Source organism: Pantherophis guttatus, chromosome 7 (assembly GCF_059756535.1).
Source record: "Pantherophis guttatus breed Tessera chromosome 7, ASM5975653v1, whole genome shotgun sequence".
NCBI classification, from domain to species: domain Eukaryota; kingdom Metazoa; phylum Chordata; class Lepidosauria; order Squamata; family Colubridae; genus Pantherophis; species Pantherophis guttatus.
In genome coordinates this window covers 42,616,290-42,638,166 of record NC_142069.1, presented here as the reverse complement: position 1 = coordinate 42,638,166, position 21,877 = coordinate 42,616,290, and the positions used below count along the sequence as shown (strand labels likewise).

Sequence of the window (21,877 nt, the reverse complement as noted above, 5' to 3'; positions counted from 1 at the left end):
AAAATTGTACCTTTGTTTTTATTTACTAAAGGCAAATCAAATCTTTGATAGTTTACTGCTTGCTAATTCATTGTTGGATCATAGACTTCAGACTATATATTAGTAATATGTATTGGTAATATGTATTGTTGCTTTGTGTTTAATTAGCTTCTGTATGTAATAGCATTTGATGAAAACTCAAAATAGCATTTGAGTTATCAGTTATAACTCAAATTATTATCAGTTATCATAATATTTTTAAAAAAATTTGTATGTAGTATACCTGTAGTACACTATTATTTAAAATTTGGATGTAATATTTTTCTCTGAATTTTTTCATTTCAGTACCTGACTTTCCACCCCAAAATATAACTTACAGGAACATGTCTTCTTCAGCAATAGAGTTATCATACTTTCCTCCATCTGTCCCCAATGGCATTATAAAGACATACACCATATATCTCAGAGAGATTAATGGAAGTGAAGTAAGAGTCATCAACACAACATATCTGTTACTAATTATTACAGGTAATAATTATTTTGCCATATTATTTTACATGGCAGTAATCTAGCTGTGTTATGATGGGTTTCTATCAAATGCTATGTATGTATTTTTCATTATCAAATTAACAAATACAATCATATACCTTGCATTAAACATACATAGGTGAATAATGCAAAGTAATCATATGTAATTATATTTTCTTCTGTTTTTAAGTAGAATTAAGAAATTAAGCAAATGTGCACTGATATGATCAGTGCTATATTTTATGTGCCAGATTTAATTACTATATTAAATAGAAGACTTTCAAACCAAATTGTGACATGAAATCTGAATTTCATGTCTATTTCTGATCATTTTGAATACTTAAGAGAGTTAGTTATAGCTGTGGCTTAAAAAAATAACAGTGATATATATAAAATAAATACTGTATATCAAATGCTTTAACTATCCTTTGATTTGAGGGATTTTTATCTTGTTTATTAGTATACCTTAAAAAAGATATCTCTGAAAAGTGAAAGAATAAAAGTCAGGACAATATTACAAATATATGTTTTCATTTTTTTGTAGTCAATTTATACTGTAAAACACTTAATTTAATTTAATTTAAAATTTAAAATATTATAGGACTTTCATATATGTGTATATATTTATATAAATATAAAATTAACTTGGAGGATAAAGATATAAACATTAGTGCCCAATCTAAATATTAATATTATTAATATTTTAAATATTAAATTATTCTAAAACATTACTAACACCTAAATACCATTTAGATAAACTTAGCATTTGTGTCAATAATGTGATTTCCATGTCTGTAAATTAAAGTCTTTATGTTGTGTTTTTATAATTCAAGTCTTTTCTCTACATAGATTAATATGAAATTATCAAAATAGCATAAATAGCACCACACAAAAGGCATATAAGTCTCACTATATACATGTAACATGTATATTCTTTATTTAGACTTAAAGAAATATACAAAATATCTGGCTGAAGTATCTTCAAGCACTGTAAAAGGTGAAGGACCTCGGAGTGCACCATTGGATATAATAACTGATGAAGATGGTAAGATCTACCTTGCTGACTATTGTGTTCTTTTCATATCAGTTGGTTAAGCTGGAGTGATAGAAGGATATTAGTTACAAATTCCCATCTGTAAGCTTAAGGAAGCTCAAAATGGTCTTAGTATTACAGGTGGAAAACTTTTTGAACATGGGAGCTTCACTTAATATTTTTTTGGGAGCAGGGTGAAACTAATAGGATAAGATTTTTTTCTGCTTCAAAATAATAGAAAATTGCAATACAACTGTTCAATAGATAGGGAATAAGGTGCTTATGCTCATCATTTTATTACAAGCAGACTTTTCATAAGGTATAAGCCCTTCTAAATAACAAGATCTACTTGTAGTAAAAATTTAAGAGGCAATGCAATGCAAGCAAAAAAAAAAAAAAAAGGTTTAGAACGTAATTTCTTGGAAGTACATACTGTTCTGACTGTTAGTCAAAATATTTTACAAATTCCTTCATAGCTGAGCACTTGTTTTCATTTCACACATAACTTAAGTGATGATCTGCTTTAGGAATATGATGATAATTCATGTGATTTAAAATAAACTTGAATGGCATGATAAAATGCCTACATTTATCAAGAAAATGCTAAAACATCTGATCATCTGATGCAAATGGTTATATTTGTTATTATTTATAACAATAGACATAATGAATATCCAATAATATGAATCCTAATAACATTTTTACCTATTCTAATAATTAAAGTACTAATAAAATTAAAATATTCTATAGTTTATAACTTTGATCAATTGAATCTAATTGGTTTTTTTTAAAAAAAATCTGGAATTAAAGCCCCAGCAGGTATTTTATAGAACTGCACAGTGACTTATTATTAACACTTGTATGTGTCATATAATGAATATGTATTGTATCATAACAGGACACATAAAAGTAAAATGGTGCATACAGGATTGCAATAAGTAAATAAACATTTCTGACAATGTGTTAGATTCTCCTTATTTTTTTAATGCAGTTCATTGATTTTGGACCAATCCAGGTTCTCAGGTTAGACTTGATTGTGGGAATTTATAGTCTTGGGCTTTCTGTGGGCATCAGCCTATATGAATTTCTCTTTCAGGAACTCAAAGGAGGTAAGAAAGGTATAGCAGAAATATTGAATTACAGAATAACAGAGTTGGAAGAGACCTTGGAGGTCTTCTAGTCCAACCCCCTGCTGAAGCAGGAGACCCTATACCATTTTGGACAAATAGTTATCCAATCTCTTTTCAAAAACCTCCAGTGAGGTTTCTGAAGGCAAGCCATTCCACTGATTAATTGTTCTCGCTATCAGGAAATTTCTCCTTAGTTTTAGGTTGATTATCTCTTTGATTAGTTTCCATTCATTGCTTTTTGTTCTACCTTGAACAAAATGAGCCACAGAGGCACAGTGATTAGAGTGCAGTACTGTAGGCTACTTCTGCTGCCTGCCAGCTGCCTGCAATTTGACAGTTCAAATCTCACCAGGCTCAAGGTTGACTCAGCCTTCCATCCTTCCGAGGTGGATAAAATGAGGATCCAATTATTGGGGGCAATATGCTGACTTTGTAAACATCTTAGAGAGGGCTGTAAAGCACTATAAAGCAGTATATGTCTAAGTGCTATTGCTATCTTTGGGTGCTTTGGACAACAGGTTAACCTCCCTCTTCTTTGTGGCAATCCCTTAGGTATTGGAACACGGTTATCATGTCACCCGTAGTCCTTCTTTTCATTAAATTAGATATACTAATTCTCGCACCCATTTTTATTTATTTTAATCTATAGTCTCCTAATCATCTTTGTTGCTCTTCTAGAGTTTGCTCTTCATTTTTGCACTCTTTCTAGAGTTTCAACATCTTTTTATATCGTGGCAACTAAAACTGGATGCAATATTCCAACAGTGGCCTTACCAAGGCATTATAAAGTAGTACTAACACTTCACGTGATCTTGATTCTATCCCTCTGTTAATGCAGCCTAGGACTATGTTGACTTTTTTGGCAGTTGCAGTACACTGATGGCTTATATTTAAGTATCCACTAGGACTCCAAGATCCTTCTCACAGTTACTATTATTGAGCAAGGTACCACCTACTCTATACCTCTGCATTTAGTTTTTCTTGCCTAAATATGGAACACTACTTTTCTTATCAAAGAATTTTCATTTTGCTAGATAGGACCATTGTTCAAGTCTGTCAAGAATCTTCTGTATCATCTGCAAATTTGATGAGTTACCCTTCTATCCCCTTATCTAAATCATTTACGAAGATATTGAAGAGTACTAGGCTTAAGACAGAGGTGTGAGGTACCCCACTACAGCACCCCATTGAGAAAGAAATATACTTCCTTTGACTGACTTATTTTAATCAATATAAGAAAACGGGGAATATTTGATTGAAATTTATATTTAGACATAATCTTTATGGCATTTTTTATCAACTTCCATTGTAATGCTAATTGGTTCCCACCCTTATCAGGGGAATTTATTTATTTAATGTATATTGATTTGTATCAATTAAATTCATATTTTATTACTAGGAAACAAATTACAGTAACCTTGGACTGAAGGTAAATTACTATGATATTTCTGTTGCTCTATTTTCTCATAAAATATTATTTCTTCTCAGAATCAAAGAAACAGATGGTTTACACCACCATGTAAAATTATTCTTTCTTAAGTGCCATTTTAAAACAAACAGCTTCAAATATAATAACTGTAACTAGTGATACTGTAAACATTCAAATTTAATGTAGCAATAATTAATCAACAATATATTGTATATTTACTTTGCAGCTCCTAGTTCACCTCCAAGATTGCTCACAGTAAAACAGTTATATGATGCCATTGTGATATTGTCATGGCAACCACCACTTGAGCCAAATGGAATTATCCTTTATTATACAGTTTATATTTGGTAAGATTTTCCTAAATGTTGAAGAAATGTTTTCCTTTAACCTTGTAATTCATGTTTTATTCCACATACAGGAATATTAGTGAATAATTAGAAACAATTTATTCTTAACTGAGCTTAAATATAGACAACTAACGTTTTTAGAAATTAATGCTTGCTGGATTCTTCAAACATTTTGAAACCATCATTTCAAAACCAAAATGTTGCTGCACCAAATAGAATTTTAGTGGTTCTCTAGCAGACTACCATCTACTGTTATTGATTGTCACTGAAAGGAGTGGATCCTGTTTTACACTAGTAGCAAATGGCCAATTCATTTCTACTTAATAACGTGAGGGTGAACAAATTGTAGCATTTGGTATCTGTAATTAGTTTGTATCCATATTCTGGTCCTTGATTCATATACCATGATGTTCTATATACTAAACAGCTATGCATTGTTGAGATGCTGAACTAGTAATGTAATATAAGAAGCTTTACCAGTCCTTTATGTTGCTTTCTAAGAAGAGTTCCAATCTTATAATTCAAATTAAATGTTATGCTAATTTCATGCATGATCACCACTCCTTCTAACCTTCCAAGTCCTACTGTTCTGCGTCATTGTGATGGTGGTGGGGATGTCCTTGGAATAGATGTTGCAACGAAAAAGCTATTTCTCACGAGAGCAAAAAACATTTTTTTTACCCAGTATGATACAAATATGTCTGAATGCCTTTAGTAGTGGAAAGACTACTAATTGTTACTGCAGGTGGAGTGAAGAACTAACAAAAACACAATGGTGTTAAATTGAAACACTATAGTTTAGCACACGTAGTAACATATAGAACTATTTAGTTTTTGTTTTGTTAATCAGCTGTTTAATTCTCTTTTATATGTTTGCTTAGGGATATTATGTCAAGAAATATTAATGCATCTGAACTATCACTAGAATTAACAGATTTAGAATATAACAAGAAATATAGTGTTTATGTAACAGCAAGTACCAGATTTGGTGATGGAAATATAAAAAGTGACACAACAAGTTTCAGAACCTCTGAAGGAGGTAAATGATTAATGATTAAATGATTAATAGAATAAATAATATGATATATACTATTGAGAATGTTCTTAGTAGTGATTTAAAAGTATTTATTATATTATAATATTATATATGTATATATGTACCGGTATATATGTATAAATATATTATGTATAAAATAGGATGGGTTACCTTTTAGTATTCAGAGATTAAGTTTTATGTATTTGTAGAAGTCAAAAGCTTTTGTAGTTGGGGATGTTGCCAGCACAAACTTTTTGTGTCCTTTATCCTTGGACTACTATGAGCATTAGTAACAAGTGAGGAACCTTCTGTTTTAGCCCCTCTGAATTTCCGCTCTAAGGCTTTTTCCTCCGGATTGTTTTTTAATAGAAAGAATAGAATGTTATTGTCCCTTGGTTTCTTCTCCAGAATAAGGATATGGAGCTCACATGCTGCAAGATACGTTCCTTATCCTTTTTGAATGTTGAGCTGATCTCTTAAATATTCTTAATGGTCCTGATTCTATTCATATACATACATTCTGCTACGTTTGGTACTCCAGTGATAAACTGGATAATTCTGGCATAATTTATAAGTATTTTCCTATATTTGATGTAGAATTGGCAATTTCTTTTCTTAATAATATCTACTTTACACTAAACAGTACAGTTTTTGTGCTTCCTAATTCAAAATAATAGGAAACTACATGTTGTCACTGATTAGTCATATGATCAGAGGAAACTCTAGAGCAGGGGTGTCAAATTCAAAGATCTGGCCTGTGGGTTGCTTAAATCTGGCCCACAGGACTGGCCCGCGATACCTCTAGCAGCCAAAGCAGGGTGAGGCAGCAGCCCATGTGTGGGCCCCATGTCCCAGTGTGCTGCAGGAGGCATCCATCCTGTCTTCTGCCCTCCCCCAGGCCAGCACACAGAGAAGTACAATGCTGATCCAGCCCTCGAAGAAATCCAGTTTGACACCCCTGCTCTAGAGGCTACAAGAAAAGGGATTGGGAGCCACATGGAATCTTGTGGTTGTAAATTTCTATAAAGCATGTTACTTCAAAAAAATGACCTTTGTACACTCAGGTCAAAGGATAGTTATTTTAATATATTACTTTTTTCATATGAATTTTGAAACTTACCCTTTCATAAAAGGTAGATACTCTGCATACTGAATGAACAATATTTTTATATTCTTTAAGTCTTGCAATTGACAGGGTGTGTGTGTATGCACCATTTGCTACTCTTATTTCATTCATATTTTGGGTTTCTTTTGAAAAGCTGCTACTTAAGAAGCTTAAAATGAATGTGGATACACAGGACTGACATACAACATTATTGATGGTAGTCAAGCTGCTTTTGAAACTACAGAAAAGTTAAACACTGCTGACCCAAGACTACTGTAATGAAATGCCAAAACTCAAAATTGACAGCTATGACTTCCTTCCCACTTCCAGATTTTCCTTTTCTGGAGAGCTCATAAGACTCATGGCGGTTTCATTCATTTGCTGTGGGACAATACACTTCATTCTGGTATTTGGCTGAATGCCTTGTAAGCAGCTCATGTCAATTTGGACTTGTGCTTTGTCTAGTGTAATGCAAACAAAGAACTATGCAATTATTTATTGCATATTAATATACGTCTTTGTAAATAAATGATAAATTATTGAACAGTTTCTTTTCATTAATTTTTACCAGAATTATGGTAAAATTATGGTAAAATAATGTTGGCTTGGTTTGTTCTTTAATGATACATTATTGTGCTCCTTTCTATATCATATCAGATTCCATATTAGAATGGAAAGCAAAGAGTGTCAGGACCAGGGGTGAAATGCTCCGGTAGTGATGGAGGCGGGTGGTTTGGAGAACCAGTAGCAAAAATTCCTGCCCCACCCCCATGCCCAGCTGAGCCACGCAATCATCAGAGGCTTTTTAAAAATTATTTTTAAGAGCATTTTTTCTACATCCTCTTCGGCCGAAAAAATGCTTTTAAAAGTTAAAAAAAAGCCTCTGATGATCGCACGGCTCAGCTGGGATTGTCAGAGGCTTTTAAAAGCATTTTTTCTACATCCTCTTCGACTGAAGAAGTTGTAGAAAAAAATGCTTTTAAAAGCCTCTGACGATCCCAACTGAGTTGCCTGATCGTCACAGGTTTTTTTTTTTTACTTTTAAAAGCATTTTTTCGGCCGAAGAGGATGTAGAAAAAATGTTTTTAAAAGAAAAAAAAGCCTCTGACGATCAGGCAGCTCAGCTAGGTTCGTCAGAGGCTTTTAAAAGCATTTTTTTTACAACCTCTTCGGCCACACCCACCCAGTCACATTACCACCACCCCACCAAGCCACACCCACAGAACCGGTAGTAACAAATTTTACATTTCACCACTGGTCAGGACATATATTATTATAGCAGCCTTTTGTATTTTCAAGAGCTAAGACTAAGTTCCATTAAGGTTCAGCAGAAAGAAAGGATTTTAGCTATAAAATCCCTTCCTGAAACATTTGTAGAGCAGAAACAAAATAGCCTCTCTTTTTTTTTGTACAATTGGTAAATGTTTACATTTTTCAGCTCCAGGTGATCCACCTAAAAACTTGTGGTATAAAAATCTCACTTCATCATCAGTAAGAGTATTCTGGAATCCTCCTCAAAAACCTAATGGTGTCATTCAGTTTTATTCAATTTACTACAAAAATGGTTCTGACACTTATGTACAGGTATATCCGCTTTTTAATGTTTTCTGAAAGTGTTTGACAATGTTAAAATCTCTCTCTCTCTCTCTCTCTCTCTTTACATTAGTAATAAGTGAAAGAAATAATTTTATGTGCTCAAACATAGAAAGTTAGAGTAATGCATGTTCTGAAGATAATTCATAAGATGTGGCTAGAAGTTACACAAATGTAGTCTCTTGTGGCTATTCCTTATTGTGACCTGTTTTTTTCTCACTTCTTGCACAAGCATGGAAAAAATGGTTTTGTTGCATGCTGTTATTTGTCAAGGGTGTCCTTAGCCTTATTAGTTTGGTTATCACTTGTACTTTTATTATATTTAATTGTTAACAATCTTTAGCATATTTTTAATCAAGTAAGAATAAAGAGCCATTTTGATGTGGCGGTTAAGACAGCAGACTAGAAACCAGGAGTCATAAATTCTAGTTACACCAGCTCAGGCACAAAGGCAGTGTGTTAAACTTGGGCCAGTCACTATCTCTCAGCCCTAGAAAGAAGCCAGTGGCAAACTACTTCTGAAAATCCTTGTCGAGAAAACAGCAGAGGCTTATCCAGGTAATCTCTATGAATTGGACTTGACTGAAAAAAAGGAAAACATATATATATATATATATATATACACACATACATACAAAAAACAAAAGTAAATAAGGAATAATATGAATTTAATGTTATATTTGAAGCTAAAAGTGTTCACAGCTTGCATGACCAAAGTCAGACTCTCTCCACTTTCAAACAGAACGTATATAAATCAAGCAATTCAAGCTTTGCAAAAAATAAATAAATAAGTGAAATAACTTAAGTCAGATAAAGCGAATATAATTATTTCTTCTTCACCAACATCCACATGACTGGTTGCCTAATAATAATAATACTGTTGCATCTAAAAGTTAATTTTCTCTTTATTCTATCATGATTTACTTTTTGTTTAGGTATCATAAATGTTTGCAATACATAATGTTCATTTAGTTATAGGAGAGAGGACATAAGTTATAGAGAAATACTAATTTTAATTCAATAAATTTTCCTAACATCTTCTGTCTAGAATTTTACCACTCCCACAATTGACAGCAGTGCTGATAATTCAACTTTATCAATAGTATTGAACAATTTAGCAAAATGGAGATACTACACACTTTGGTTAACTGCAAACACAGCTCTTGGGAATGGAAACCAAACCAGTGAAATAATGCAACTATATACAGACCAAGACTGTATGTAAAAAAAGTTTATATTGTTTGTAGAAACTCTATATGTAATTCTTTACAGACTCATTTATAAGGCTTTTTGTGTGAACTTTAAGTTCACTTAAGGTTCATTATGATCTAAGCCATCTGATTATCATAATCATATAGTATATATTTTTTTTACTTTTTGCCACTATGCATTTTATGTGAGAGATTAGATATAATTTGTATAAATCATGTTTTTTTTTTACAAACCATGGCTTGAGATTCTAAACATGCTATTAAATGCAGGTGGGTGATTTTGGGCCAGTCACTGTTTCTCTGCCCAGCTTACCTCACAGGATTGTTATTGTGGAGAAAATAGGAGAAAGAACTATTGTGCATGTTTACTATCTTGAATAAAGGATAAAAATCTAAAAATTTAAACAAATAAAAATAAATTATGTGAATGCCCCATGAACATGGATTTATTTTTATTAATGCTTCTCATCAGTTGCATATATTGATATCAGGGATAAAGATATTGGACACACAGATAACATTTTTTAAATTTCCTTCAGTACCGGATGGACCTGTTAATCAGCTGGCCTATCAGAACATTTCTTCCACAGTAATAAACGTAAGCTGGATCCCACCAATGCAGCCCAATGGACTCATCTTCTATAATATTTCACTAACAATGAAGGATACTCAAACAAATCATGGGATTTTGTCGCTTCTTCTATATGAAACAAATATAATTTTTAATAAGTTGGAAAAATATGCAAACTATCTTCTAAACATTACTCCAGCAACAGAAAAAGGATCATCAGAAATGTATACTTTAAGTTTATACATCAGAACTGAAGAAGATGGTATGTTATCTATGTTGCTAAATACAGGTTTCTTAAGACATAAGCTTGTATATGACTTATATAACTTAGACTATATTTGTGTAGTTTATGGCATGAGCTAATTCATTTCTTTTTCTAATACAGTATATCCATGTGTATCAGTATTTTTGAAAAAATTGGATTGAAGTCATAGACAAACATCCTTTTTACTCTTCATCATAATAACTGTACTAGCCAAAAGATCATACCGTGAAATAATACTATATTATTCCAGAAAAATATAGTGTTATACTACAATAATATAGTAGTATTATACTACTATAATATAGTAGTATAATATAGTATTATGTATTATAATATAATAATACTATATTATTCCTGAATAATAATATAATCCTATATTATTCCTGAAGTTGATATGTATTTCAAAAACATAATTACATTTAACTCATATTACTCTTCCGAAAACTATAATAAGAAGCTCATGGGTATTAGATGTGTGTGCCTGTTTGTGTATAGATAGGTAATTTGCTATAAATGTTACACAAAGACACACTTATATTGAGCTTCCTGTATATTTCAGATTAATGTTTGCTTCCCCCCTTTTATGTTTCCTCTCTGATTAATTGGCAGTTCCAGACTCTGCACCTATTTTGAAAACTTACAGAAACCTTTCATCTACCTCAGTGATGTTATCTTGGGATCCTCCATATCGGCCAAATGGCATTATAAGAGGCTATGATTTAAAGCTACAAGGATCAGAAAAAAATATTTCTTTCACTACCTCCAATAATTCAATTATTTTAGAAGACCTTTTGCCATTTACCCTATACAGCTTTTTTGCATCAGCTCGAACTGTAAAAGGGCCTGGTCCATATTCTGTTCTTATGTTCTCTACAGATGAGTCCGGTGAGTAATTTGCAAGATGCAGATTTCTCAATGAATCCAATGTTTACAAGGCTTCAAGATAATACCTTGGTCATGTTTTAGTATCTTATTTGTCATTAGTTGAACTAGAGTTATGTGGAATAATTGGGATCAAACTTGTTTTCATTGTTATTTGCAATTGCTCTCCTTGCCTCTGTTATTTTTATTTTGTGAATTGATAGGATGGAACCTTTGACCATCTTTGGGGGGGAGAACGGTGGAGGGGGTGGGTGGGATGGGGGGCCCCGGGGCCCTAAGGGAAAGGGTGGAAGGTCATATTCCGGTTGTGATTGGGAATGGAGGCAGGTGGATGAACGGAGGGCCGTATCAAAACTTGGGAGCTCGCCCCTGCTGTCTTCGAGCGGTGGTGTGCTCAGACCCACCTGGTTCTATCTGACTTCCTGGGGGTTTGAGAGATGGGGACATTGGGCTACGGTTGGTCTATTTTAATGCCAGGTCTGTGGTTCACAAAGCTCCCCTCATTCGGGATTTGATTGAGGAGGAAAACGCAGACCTGGCTTGCATTATGGAAACCTGGTTGGGCTCAGAGGGAGGTGTCCCTCTGATTGAACTTTGCCCACCAGGTTTCCGGATGCTGCACCAACCGAGGGCCCAGGGAAAGGGAGGTGGAGTGGCGGTTGTTATAAGGAAAGCCCTTAGTCCGGGGGAGGTCACTATTCCGCAGATAGACGGATGTGAAACCCTCCTCATGAGACGGGGTCCATAGGGTCAGTTGGGCCTGCTGATCACATACCTGTCTCCCAGCTGCGTGGCAGTGGCCCTGCCTGGCCTACTCGACGCCCTGTCGGGGTTAGTGGTGGAGCTCCTCAGACTTATGGTGCTGGGTGATTTCAACCTGCCTTCCCTGGGTGGGGGGGGGGGCGGGGGGGGCTCAGGAGTTCATGGCATCCATGGCGGCCATGGACCTGACTCAGATTCAGGGACCGGCTCATGAGGGGAGGCACACACCCAATCTTGTTTTTATCTAGGAGCAGTGGCGTGTTATGCTCTGTGGGGGGGTATCTGTTATTTCACCCCTGTCATGGACCGACCATAATCTCCTCTGGTTGGACTTTCAGAATGCCATCCCACCTTGCTGGGATGCAGAACCGACTATCTGGTTCTGCCCCAGGCACCTGATGGACCCGGAGAGGTTCCAGATGGAGCTTGGGATGATCCCTCTCTCTCCCATGTCCCGGTCGAGACCCTGATGGAGGCCTGGGATAGGCCCACTGGGGCACTCAACCGTGTCGTGCCTTTGAGGCCTCTGACCCGGTGCAGACCCCGGCTTGCCCCTTGGTACACTGAGGAGCTGCGGGGGATGAAGCACAGGAGAAGAGGCCTAGAGAGCTGTTGGAGGACTAGTCGTTCCAAATCTGACCGAGCCCAGCTAAGATCGTTCACACGGTCTTACCTGGAGGTGATGGCGGCGGCGAAGTGTACATACTTCTCCGCCCTCATCGCATCCACAGATAAGCGCCCGGCTGCCCTGTTTAGGGTATCCCGCTCCCTCCTATATCAGAGGGTGGGGGAGGACCCTTTGCGGGGGCGAGCCGAGGAATTTAGCCATCATTTGCGAGACAAGATCACTCAGATTCAGGACGGCTTGGACTCTGACTGGGCAGGGTCGGACGGGGAGGAGGAGGCGGGTCTTGTTGTCTGGGAAGAGTTGGATCCTGTTACCCTGGAGGAAGTGGACAGGATCATGAGGAAGCTGAGTGTGACCACTTGCATACTGGACCCATGTCCCTCCTGGCTGGTTTATGCAGCTCGGGAGGTGACATGCAGTTGGATCCAGGCAGTGATAATGGCATCCTTGGATGGAGGGAGTTTTCCTGCCGCCTTGAAGGAAGCGGTGGTTAGGCCCCTCCTTAAGAAACCTGCCTTGGATCCAACCATTTTGGGCAACTTTCGTCCAGTCTCCCACCTTCGTTTTTTGGTGAAGGTTGTTGAGAGCGTGGTGGCATGTAAGTTTCCGGTGGCCCTGGATGAAGCAGATTACCTAGATCCGTGCCAATCGGGTTACAAGCCCGGTTACAGCACGGAGATGGCGTTGGTCGCACTGGTGGATGCTCTCTGGAGGGCTGGGGACAGGGGTCATTCCTTGGCCCTGGTGCTATTAGATCTCTCGGCAGCTTTTGATAGTATCTTGCTGCGATGCCTCGAGGGGTTGGGAATGGAGGCACTGTTTTACAGTGATTCGCCTCCTACCTCTTGGGTCGTACGCAAGTGGTGTTGGCAGGGGGCAGAGGTTGGCCATGAGGCCCCTCACTTGTCGAGTGCCCCAGGGGTCGGTCCTCTCGCCCCTTCTGTTCAACATTTACATGAAGCCGCTGGGAGAGATCATCTGTGGTTTTGGGGTGGGGTATCATCAGTACGCTGATGATACTCAGCTTTTTATATCCACCCCGAACCAGCCCAGTGATGTCCTCGATGTGATGTCCCGGTGCCTGGAAGCGGTACGGATCTGGATGGGGAGTAACAGGCTTCGACTCAACCTGTCCAAAACCGAGTGGCTGTGCATACCGGCATCTCGGGCTGAGCAAGAAGTTCCAACGCTGTCTATTGGGGGCAAGGTGTTGTCCCCCGTAGACAGGGCGCACAACTTGGGTGTCCTCCTGGATTCACGGCTGAGTTTGGAGGGTCATATCAGTTTGCCCAGGTTCACCTGGTGTGCCAGTTGCGCCCATACTTGGACCGAGATGCCCTACACACAGTCACTCATGCGCTAGTCACCTCTCAGATCGACTACTGCAATGCTCCCTACCTGGGGCTGCTCTTGAAGACCACCCGGAGGCTTCAGCTGGTACAGAATGCGGCCGTGCGGATTGTTGCGGGAGGGTCCCGATACTCCCATATTACACCTCTCCTGCACGGCTTGCATTGGTTGCCGGTTGCCCTCCGGGTGAGATTCAAGGTGCTGGTGTTAACCTATAAAGCCCTTCATGGCTTAGGCCCAGGCTATTTGTCGGACCACCTGCAACCAGCGTCAACTTCCCATTTCCCGGTGCGCTCTCACAGAGAGGGCCTACTCAGGGTGCCGTCAGCTAGACAATGTCAGCTGGCGACCCCTAGGAGTAGAGCTTTCTCTGTGAGCGCCCCCACCCTTTGGAATCAACTTCCCTTGGGGCTCCGGTTGGCCCCTGACCTTCGCACCTTCCGCCGTAAATTGAAAACCTGGCTATTTATGTCCCTCACCTGGACTGATGGGGTAGTATATTTTAAAAAAATTTTTTAAAAAAAATTAAATCTTTTTATATATATTTTTGTGCATATTTGTTGATTTTAACAGTTGTTGGTCGATTGTTGTGTGAGCCACCCTGAGTCCTTGGAGATAGGGTGGCATACAAATTTTATAAATAAAATAAATAAATAAATCTTATTTATTTATTTATAAATCTTTCTTTATAACTGCCCAGTTACTCAGCCATAGCCAGAGAACATTGAAAAATGCAGTTACAATGAATGTGAATTTGTAATCTGTCATTCACTTTAGTTTCTCTGTATTTACTAGCTGCTGCTCATCTAGGGACTTATATTGCTACCAAGGCATGTATAGCTCATCTGGCTTTATACAGACTAGCAGAATAGATGTTTAGATCTCTGAAAAATGTGGCTTCATATGATTTAAAATAAAAAATATATATTTATAAGGAGAATATGTCAAAAATGTTAATGTATAACAAGTACTGGGTTTTTGTTGTGTGTAAAAGTACTGCCATATTGCCTTAATCTGAGTAATGTTTTTTTCACAGTCCCATTGGCACCTCCAGAGAATCTGACAGTTATTAATTACACATACAACTCTGCATGGCTGAAGTGGGATCCAAGTCCTAGGCCAAATGGTGTCATTAGAAGATACGTTTTAAATATTTCTGAAAACAATAGTCAAGCTACTTTTTACCAGGTACAATGAACACAATTAATATTATACGTAAACATTAAACTTATAAATATATATATTTAAAAACCATCAGTTCTGTAGAGGGTAATAATCAGAAGATAATTTGTTTGTCCAGGGAAAAATCAAAGAACGTTTTTCTCGTCCTGAATGAAGCAACTCTGAAATAGGTAGAACAGGAGAGGCACTACATTAGCTGAATCCAATTAGGATTTTTGAGAGACAAACTTAAACTGTTTTTCATGAAGAACATTTTTCTTGGCATAAAGTATGAATAATAGAAATATTATGAATAAAAAAAATGTACAAAAAATATATACTTGTGGATAAGCTAATATTTTTAGGTGTCAAAATGCACCCCAAAAATTGTGATTTGCTTATCCATGGATGGGCTTATCCAAACATATGTACAGTAATAGTGTTTTTTTTAAGTACTCATATATCCCATATATACTTATGAATATAGCTATCCATAGAAATGCTGATCCTCATTTTTTAAAACCAAAATACCTTAAAAAATAAGCCACTCACAAATAAGCTAATTTTGAAAATTAAAACACAACATTTCAAAAGTCAGCTTATCCATGGGTAGTACAGTTTTCATGGCATTTTGGTTACATATTTTTGTGGGTTGACTTATCTATGAGTTTATACATGTTTATACCACAAGTACCTATGCCACCCAAACCTCAGGCCATGTACTTCTAACTCAAAGAACATTCTATTTCTTAACAACACTCATTTTTGAATCCAAACATCTTTCTTTTTTTTACAAGTCTTTGATCCATTACTTCACTTTAATATCCAATTATTTAATCAATGTAATCAAGTGATTTGGCTAACCTATTGCCCAATTCCTCAGATATTTTTGTTAAGTAAATCTGATGTAATTCCTTTCTGTGCATATTGCTCTAGCAATCTCTCTTCCCTACTATTTTTGCCCCTTTTTTCTGATTGCTATTGTAATCCAAAACTGAAAGTGTCACAATTGCAAGGGAAAGCGTGAAAGACAAGCTGTTCCTTTTATTTATTTTTTCCTATTTTGTCTTCCTGTGCCCTTAATACTTTTGTCTAAAATGCTCCCTGTACTGTAGTTACAATCAGCATCAGAGTCTGGCTTACATTACCTTTATCTTTGGTTTCATAAAATCCAAAGATAAAAGTACAAATCCTGTACTTTTTAACAACAAACAAAAAACATTTCCACAAAGGTCCAGTTAGATCATCTGTTTTAATTCCCCGCCTTTATAGTCTAAAAGGAACATTGACTCAAGAGGTGGAATTGTCTTATCCTGCTACGCAGAAAATATATCTTTAGCTGTAAACTAATTCCATCCAAAAGTGTTTTAAAAAGTGAGACTTTTCACTTGGAACCCCCCCCCCCACTATTTTACTCATGAGTCAACTGCCAAAACTTCTGTTCTGGACAATTACTCACAAGGAGCAGCTATCCAGAGTACAAGCGGGTGATCTTGTGATCTTTCCTATATCCAGAAAGACAAAGCTAACCAGAATTTGCTCTGTGGTCACTGATCTCCAACATAATGCTCCAACTCTTTCAAGGACATCTAGTCTGCCATAAATACTCACCTGGAAGCTTTAGTAGTCCTGGATGCATGTATTTTTTCCTCTCTAAAGTCATATAACTATTTTATATGAGCTGTATATAACACTGGAAATGCAGTCTAATATCAGAAAATTATATATTTCACAATAGATTGATTTCCTATTAATTGATTATTGTATGATTCTGAAGAATTTATTACAGCAATAAAATATTATTGTAATTAACTATTTTCTTAACCTAAGAACATTTCAGGCTCACACAATGAAGCTAATATATTTGGACTAGAACCATTCTCCGTGTATTCCATCAGTGTTTCTGCATTTACAAAAGTTGGAAATGGCAATCAATTTAGTAACCTTGTACAATTCACAACAATGGAATCAGGTTAGATTCTTTAAGATCAAGTATTTTAATATGTACTGGTTTTACAGAAGAAGCATTTTAGCTATTCCAAATTTAATCCAAATAACCCTATGGATTTCTCATCTCATTTGGTCAAAAGTTTATCTTAATTCCAGGATCTGGATAATTATTATAAACCCAATTGGACAGTTATTAAGATTATTAATATTACATCAATGCTGATTTTCTTCTCCCAATTCCATCCATCTTTCTATTGCCAAAATGCTACTTTAGTTAGCTCAAGAAGCATGATATATTATCTCCTGTAAAGAGAAATTATAAAAATCATAATTAATGAAGTAGAGGTACATCAAAATATAGTTCATTCTATTGTATTTTTACCGTTGTGGAAAAAGCCAATAACTTCCTTTGGTGGATCCACTAAAGTGCTTTTATTATGATATAATATGAAATGCTGAAATGCTTTCTTGCATTTGCATATTGAAGTTGCAACTGCCTTTCAGTTTTATCTGAATATAATCTGTACTTTTCTTTGAAGCACCTGGTATTGTCCAGAATACCCAGTGTATTGCAACCAGTTGGCAGTCAATCCGGCTCCAATGGGACCCTCCTTTGAAAACAAATGGAATCATTACAAATTACATCATAACATTTAGAGAGAATTCAACCATCTCATCATCTCATAATGAAACAGTGTGTATTTTGAGAAACTTACTATCCAATACAACTTACCAATTTAAAATAAAAGCTGCAACAGCTGCAGGAGAAGGGAAAGAACAGTTATGCAATTCTAGCACATTTCCTGAAACAGGTACCAATTCCCTACATGTCAAGCTATAATTAATAATTTCAGAAATTTCTTTCATAATGTCTTTTCAACTAAGTTTTCAGAGCTGGGTGGAACAGCATACTATTGAGATATATTAAAACTTACGTTGTGTTAATTTTGTAAAATATATTAGAAGAGCAACGGTTCCAAGTAATTGTGCTTAGGAATTCATGCAAGCAACTATAACAACAATAAAGTTTTTATTATTGGGTTAACATTCTCTTAGCTGTGTGTTCTCATGCATTTTTTTGTGTTGAGTAGCAGCCACTTGAAATTGGAGACGTGTAATTAGGAATGGAAACAGTTTTAAAGTTATTCTCAGCTTCTTATTTATGGTGGACAGAGTTAGTCACAGACACATAGCCAACTCAGAGTCACTGCCAAGGCATTTATTTCTGACGCTAAGTGAAATAAAATTAGGTTCACCATCTCATCCCAAAATCTCTGAACAAGAGCCTTCAAAGTATAACTTGATTGTTTATTGTTAGGTTTATTAGAACTGGGTGTAACTATAGATTATCATAAAAAGAATTACATATAATAACCTATGATACAGTGACATTCTCAAGTGGATGTTACATCTTTTATCATAGTCTATACTGTAGGATAATTTGCTTCGATTTATAGAATCAAAATATACAAAGTTGTGAGAATAAATGCTACCAGTGTGTAGAAACTGAATGGAACTGTAACTTCTTCTGAGAACTGTAAAAAAAAAAGAATGTGATGGTTGAATTTTTATTTTTAAAAAATGTTTAATATTTAGATTCTGTTGTTTAAAAAAATCTGCAATGGCAGCTTATAAAAATAGTGGTAAAGGGATCACAATAATAAAACACAAGTAATCTGATCCGATTATCAAATTTTCAACAATGCTCCAATTTTTATATATGTTTTGCATTTCTGGACCATGTATCTCCCTCAAAAAAGCCTCTGGGTAGTGTACAATAGAATACCAAAATATAAAGCATTATATGAGAATTAAAATGTTAAAGTTAAAATTTAAATTTAAAAAGATTATAAAATTATAATAATAAAATTATATTATTCAAAGAGACAAGAAAATATTCGAGGAAGCAATTTAACCCTGTTAAAAATTGGTTGTTGAAGACCAAAGGACAGCTCTTATGACACCAACCAGCCCCATGATTGCATATTCCTTTCAAAGAAAAGTATTTTTTAAAATAAATAAATAATTAGGTAATCAGGCTACATAAGGGATTTAAACTGTGAGAATTCAAGAGGTGATTCTGAATTCCAGGGGATCTGTTATTTCCTAGACATCAAGTTCTGATCTTAATATAAGTTGCATAGATGAAACATTTCTAGGATAGATTGATATGAATATTCCCAATGACCTGAAACCATTTATAAATCTTCATAGGGAAATGTTCTATATTATGATAGCATCAAGATGGGCTAGATAGTGCCATTTGAAAAAAATCAAGGTATTAAATATGTAGAATTTCCTTTACATTTAAAACTCTTTACCAAAAGTTTTTCAAATGAATCATTCTCAGTTATGAAGTTATTTATTTCTGTGTATTCTCAATGTATATTAGCATACTTCATGTTTGTGTGAAATAATAGTTTAGAAGTATAGTGTCTAAATTAGAATTTGTAGCTTGCATAGAATAGTATGTATGTATGTATAAATGTGGCTTTAGTTACATGTGTGACTTACTTGCTATACTAAAATATGATAAAGCACACATGATAATAAATCAACAATGAGAACTAAAACAAAGAGATATAAGATGTGAATATTTGCGGAAGAATATATGAAGGTTGCTTGAAAATGTAATTTATGTATTCTTTTATATGCAGATGATGTCCTGTTGAACAGTTGAAAACCCAAATGATTTGCCATACATATAAAATAGATTTTATGATGCAACAAGGAGTATGAGTCTTAAAATAAATATATCAAGGAGCAAGGTTGTTGTGTTTAACAGGGAAAACTGAGTGAATGAACCTCCATAGATTGTTAGTCAAAGATGGGGAAATGAGTGGAGAAACACTAGTAGAAGGGTCTGTAGTAAGTCGTATACAGTCTGTTGTAATAATGAAAATTTATCAAAAGAAACAAAAAATGGTTGTGCATAAGTGTGTGCTACAGTCTACTTTGTTATATGGAAATAAGAATTTGTAAAGGATAGAAATACATTGAATGCAGTGCTTGTGACTTACTTAAGAAACATGTTTAAAGCGAGAGGTAGAATCAAGAACAAGCTCTGGATTAATGAGAATAATAATGCTAAATTGGTTTTGTCAGGAATGAGAAAAATGAACAAATAAAGGATTTCATTAGTATTACTTTATTTTAGAAAAAATAAATGGCTATCTGTTTCTTTCTGTTAATGTAAATTTTCAACCTTGGAATCTGTAATCTAATAGTAACTTTTTTATATAAAGGAAACATTGAGAGATGCTGGAAGCAGTCATTAGAGATAAAAAAAGCAGAGGACTGCCAAATAGCCAAAAGAATGGAATTTATTTAAGAATTTGACTCATTTAAGAACACATAATTAATTTAAGAAATACTTTTCAGTTCTTTTCAGCTTTTCACCTTTTATAATGTTATGTATTCTTTGACATTTGTATTTGACAAGCTAAATGTTCAAAACATTTTTAAAATAGTGTAATATCTCAGATATAAATATAGATCTTTACTTTAGCAGATGCAGGAGAAGAAAAGAATTCTAATACACAGAGGAATATAGGAGTAGATATGCTTTTTCATTGGAACTAATGAGAAAAGTTCTTAAATTACAAATAAATCTTCATGCACATTATAGTCCCTTCATCCATAATAAATCTTGCTGTGTGTGTATTTGTGCCAAATTTCTCAATTTTAAAGAGGTACCAAAATAATTCTATATAGCAATGGTATCAAAAGATGATGTAGCCAAAGTAACAATAACTGTCCTAGCATTCCTTCTTCAAACTGAAGTCTAAACCAGATTGTAATAACAATGAATATGTGTTTCCAATGGTTTATCCTAAAACTCTAAGGGTATACAACATTTGCATAAAGTATGTAGACTTCATAAAGTATACTTGTATTCTCAGTTGTCTATATTTTCAATGTTATGCCTGTGACGATGGGAAATATCCATGCTTTAATCTAGTGCATGGAATAAAGACTTTCAGACCAAGAAAGAATGTATGTATAAATGTATCTGGATAAACAATATGAAGTGTATCTTAGCTTTAATGCAAAATAATATAGTGATATTATAATTATAATTTTATTATTACTATTTTTAGCTCCAAGCGCTCCAAGAGATATAATATTTTCAAAGGTACAATCAACAAATGTGACCTTGAGATGGATAATACCAATTACTATTTTGGGCTACTTTCAAAACTACAAGATTACTACACAGTTACAATCCATCCATTGCAATAGTTGGGATTCTTCTGAATGTATTGAATATGAGAAGGATCAATACTCATATCTTGTTGATAATGTTGTAGAAGAAACAGTATATGACCTGAAAAAATTTAGATGGTATCGATTTAGAGTTTCTGCTTGTACAAATGCTGGTTATGGCAATTCCACACCTTGGATTGTCGCACAAACTCTTCCTGGCTGTAAGTAAAACTATAATAATCCTTAATTTTATACAGAACTCAACTTTATAAAACTTATGAAAAATTAACAATAGGCACAATTAATTACAAAGTTATTACTATGTGTTTCTCCAGGCATATTCATTTAGTTTAAAACTCTCTCCCTCCCTCCCTCCCTCCCTCCCTCCCTCTCTCTCATATATATTAGGAATTGAATGTATAACATATCTGGTCATGAAATTGGAGACTGACAGCAATTAAATAGGTTTGCATTTAACCATTCATTTCCATAATTACTTCTTATATTTTTATATTACATTTTTTGCACAACATAAATATATAATAGAGACTCACACTGAATATATAAATATAACATAGAGTTTGGATTAATATTTTCTTCATTCACCAATAGCTGTATTTTAACTAAGGTTTTCAAAGGCTAAACATTTAAAACAACAATTTTTAATAAAATTAAAACAACTTATTTGCTTAGAATAAATTTGGCATTACT

The 21,877-nt window shown here is 35.1% G+C and overlaps 1 protein-coding gene across 1 annotated transcript in view; it reads left to right on the top strand.

The window, feature by feature from the left end:
• The window catches only part of PTPRQ (protein tyrosine phosphatase receptor type Q), a 114,256-nt gene that overhangs the window by 49,280 nt on the left and 43,099 nt on the right, over positions 1-21,877 (top strand). The window contains exons 32-43 of the mRNA XM_087874315.1: positions 325-507; positions 1,451-1,552; positions 4,326-4,446; positions 5,328-5,485; positions 8,026-8,171; positions 9,229-9,397; positions 9,931-10,224; positions 10,837-11,112; positions 14,886-15,037; positions 16,841-16,982; positions 17,500-17,772; positions 21,061-21,387. Of these exons, the coding sequence (XP_087730441.1) occupies positions 325-507; positions 1,451-1,552; positions 4,326-4,446; positions 5,328-5,485; positions 8,026-8,171; positions 9,229-9,397; positions 9,931-10,224; positions 10,837-11,112; positions 14,886-15,037; positions 16,841-16,982; positions 17,500-17,772; positions 21,061-21,387 (2,343 nt within the window). The remainder of the gene's footprint in view (positions 1-324; positions 508-1,450; positions 1,553-4,325; positions 4,447-5,327; positions 5,486-8,025; positions 8,172-9,228; positions 9,398-9,930; positions 10,225-10,836; positions 11,113-14,885; positions 15,038-16,840; positions 16,983-17,499; positions 17,773-21,060; positions 21,388-21,877) is intronic.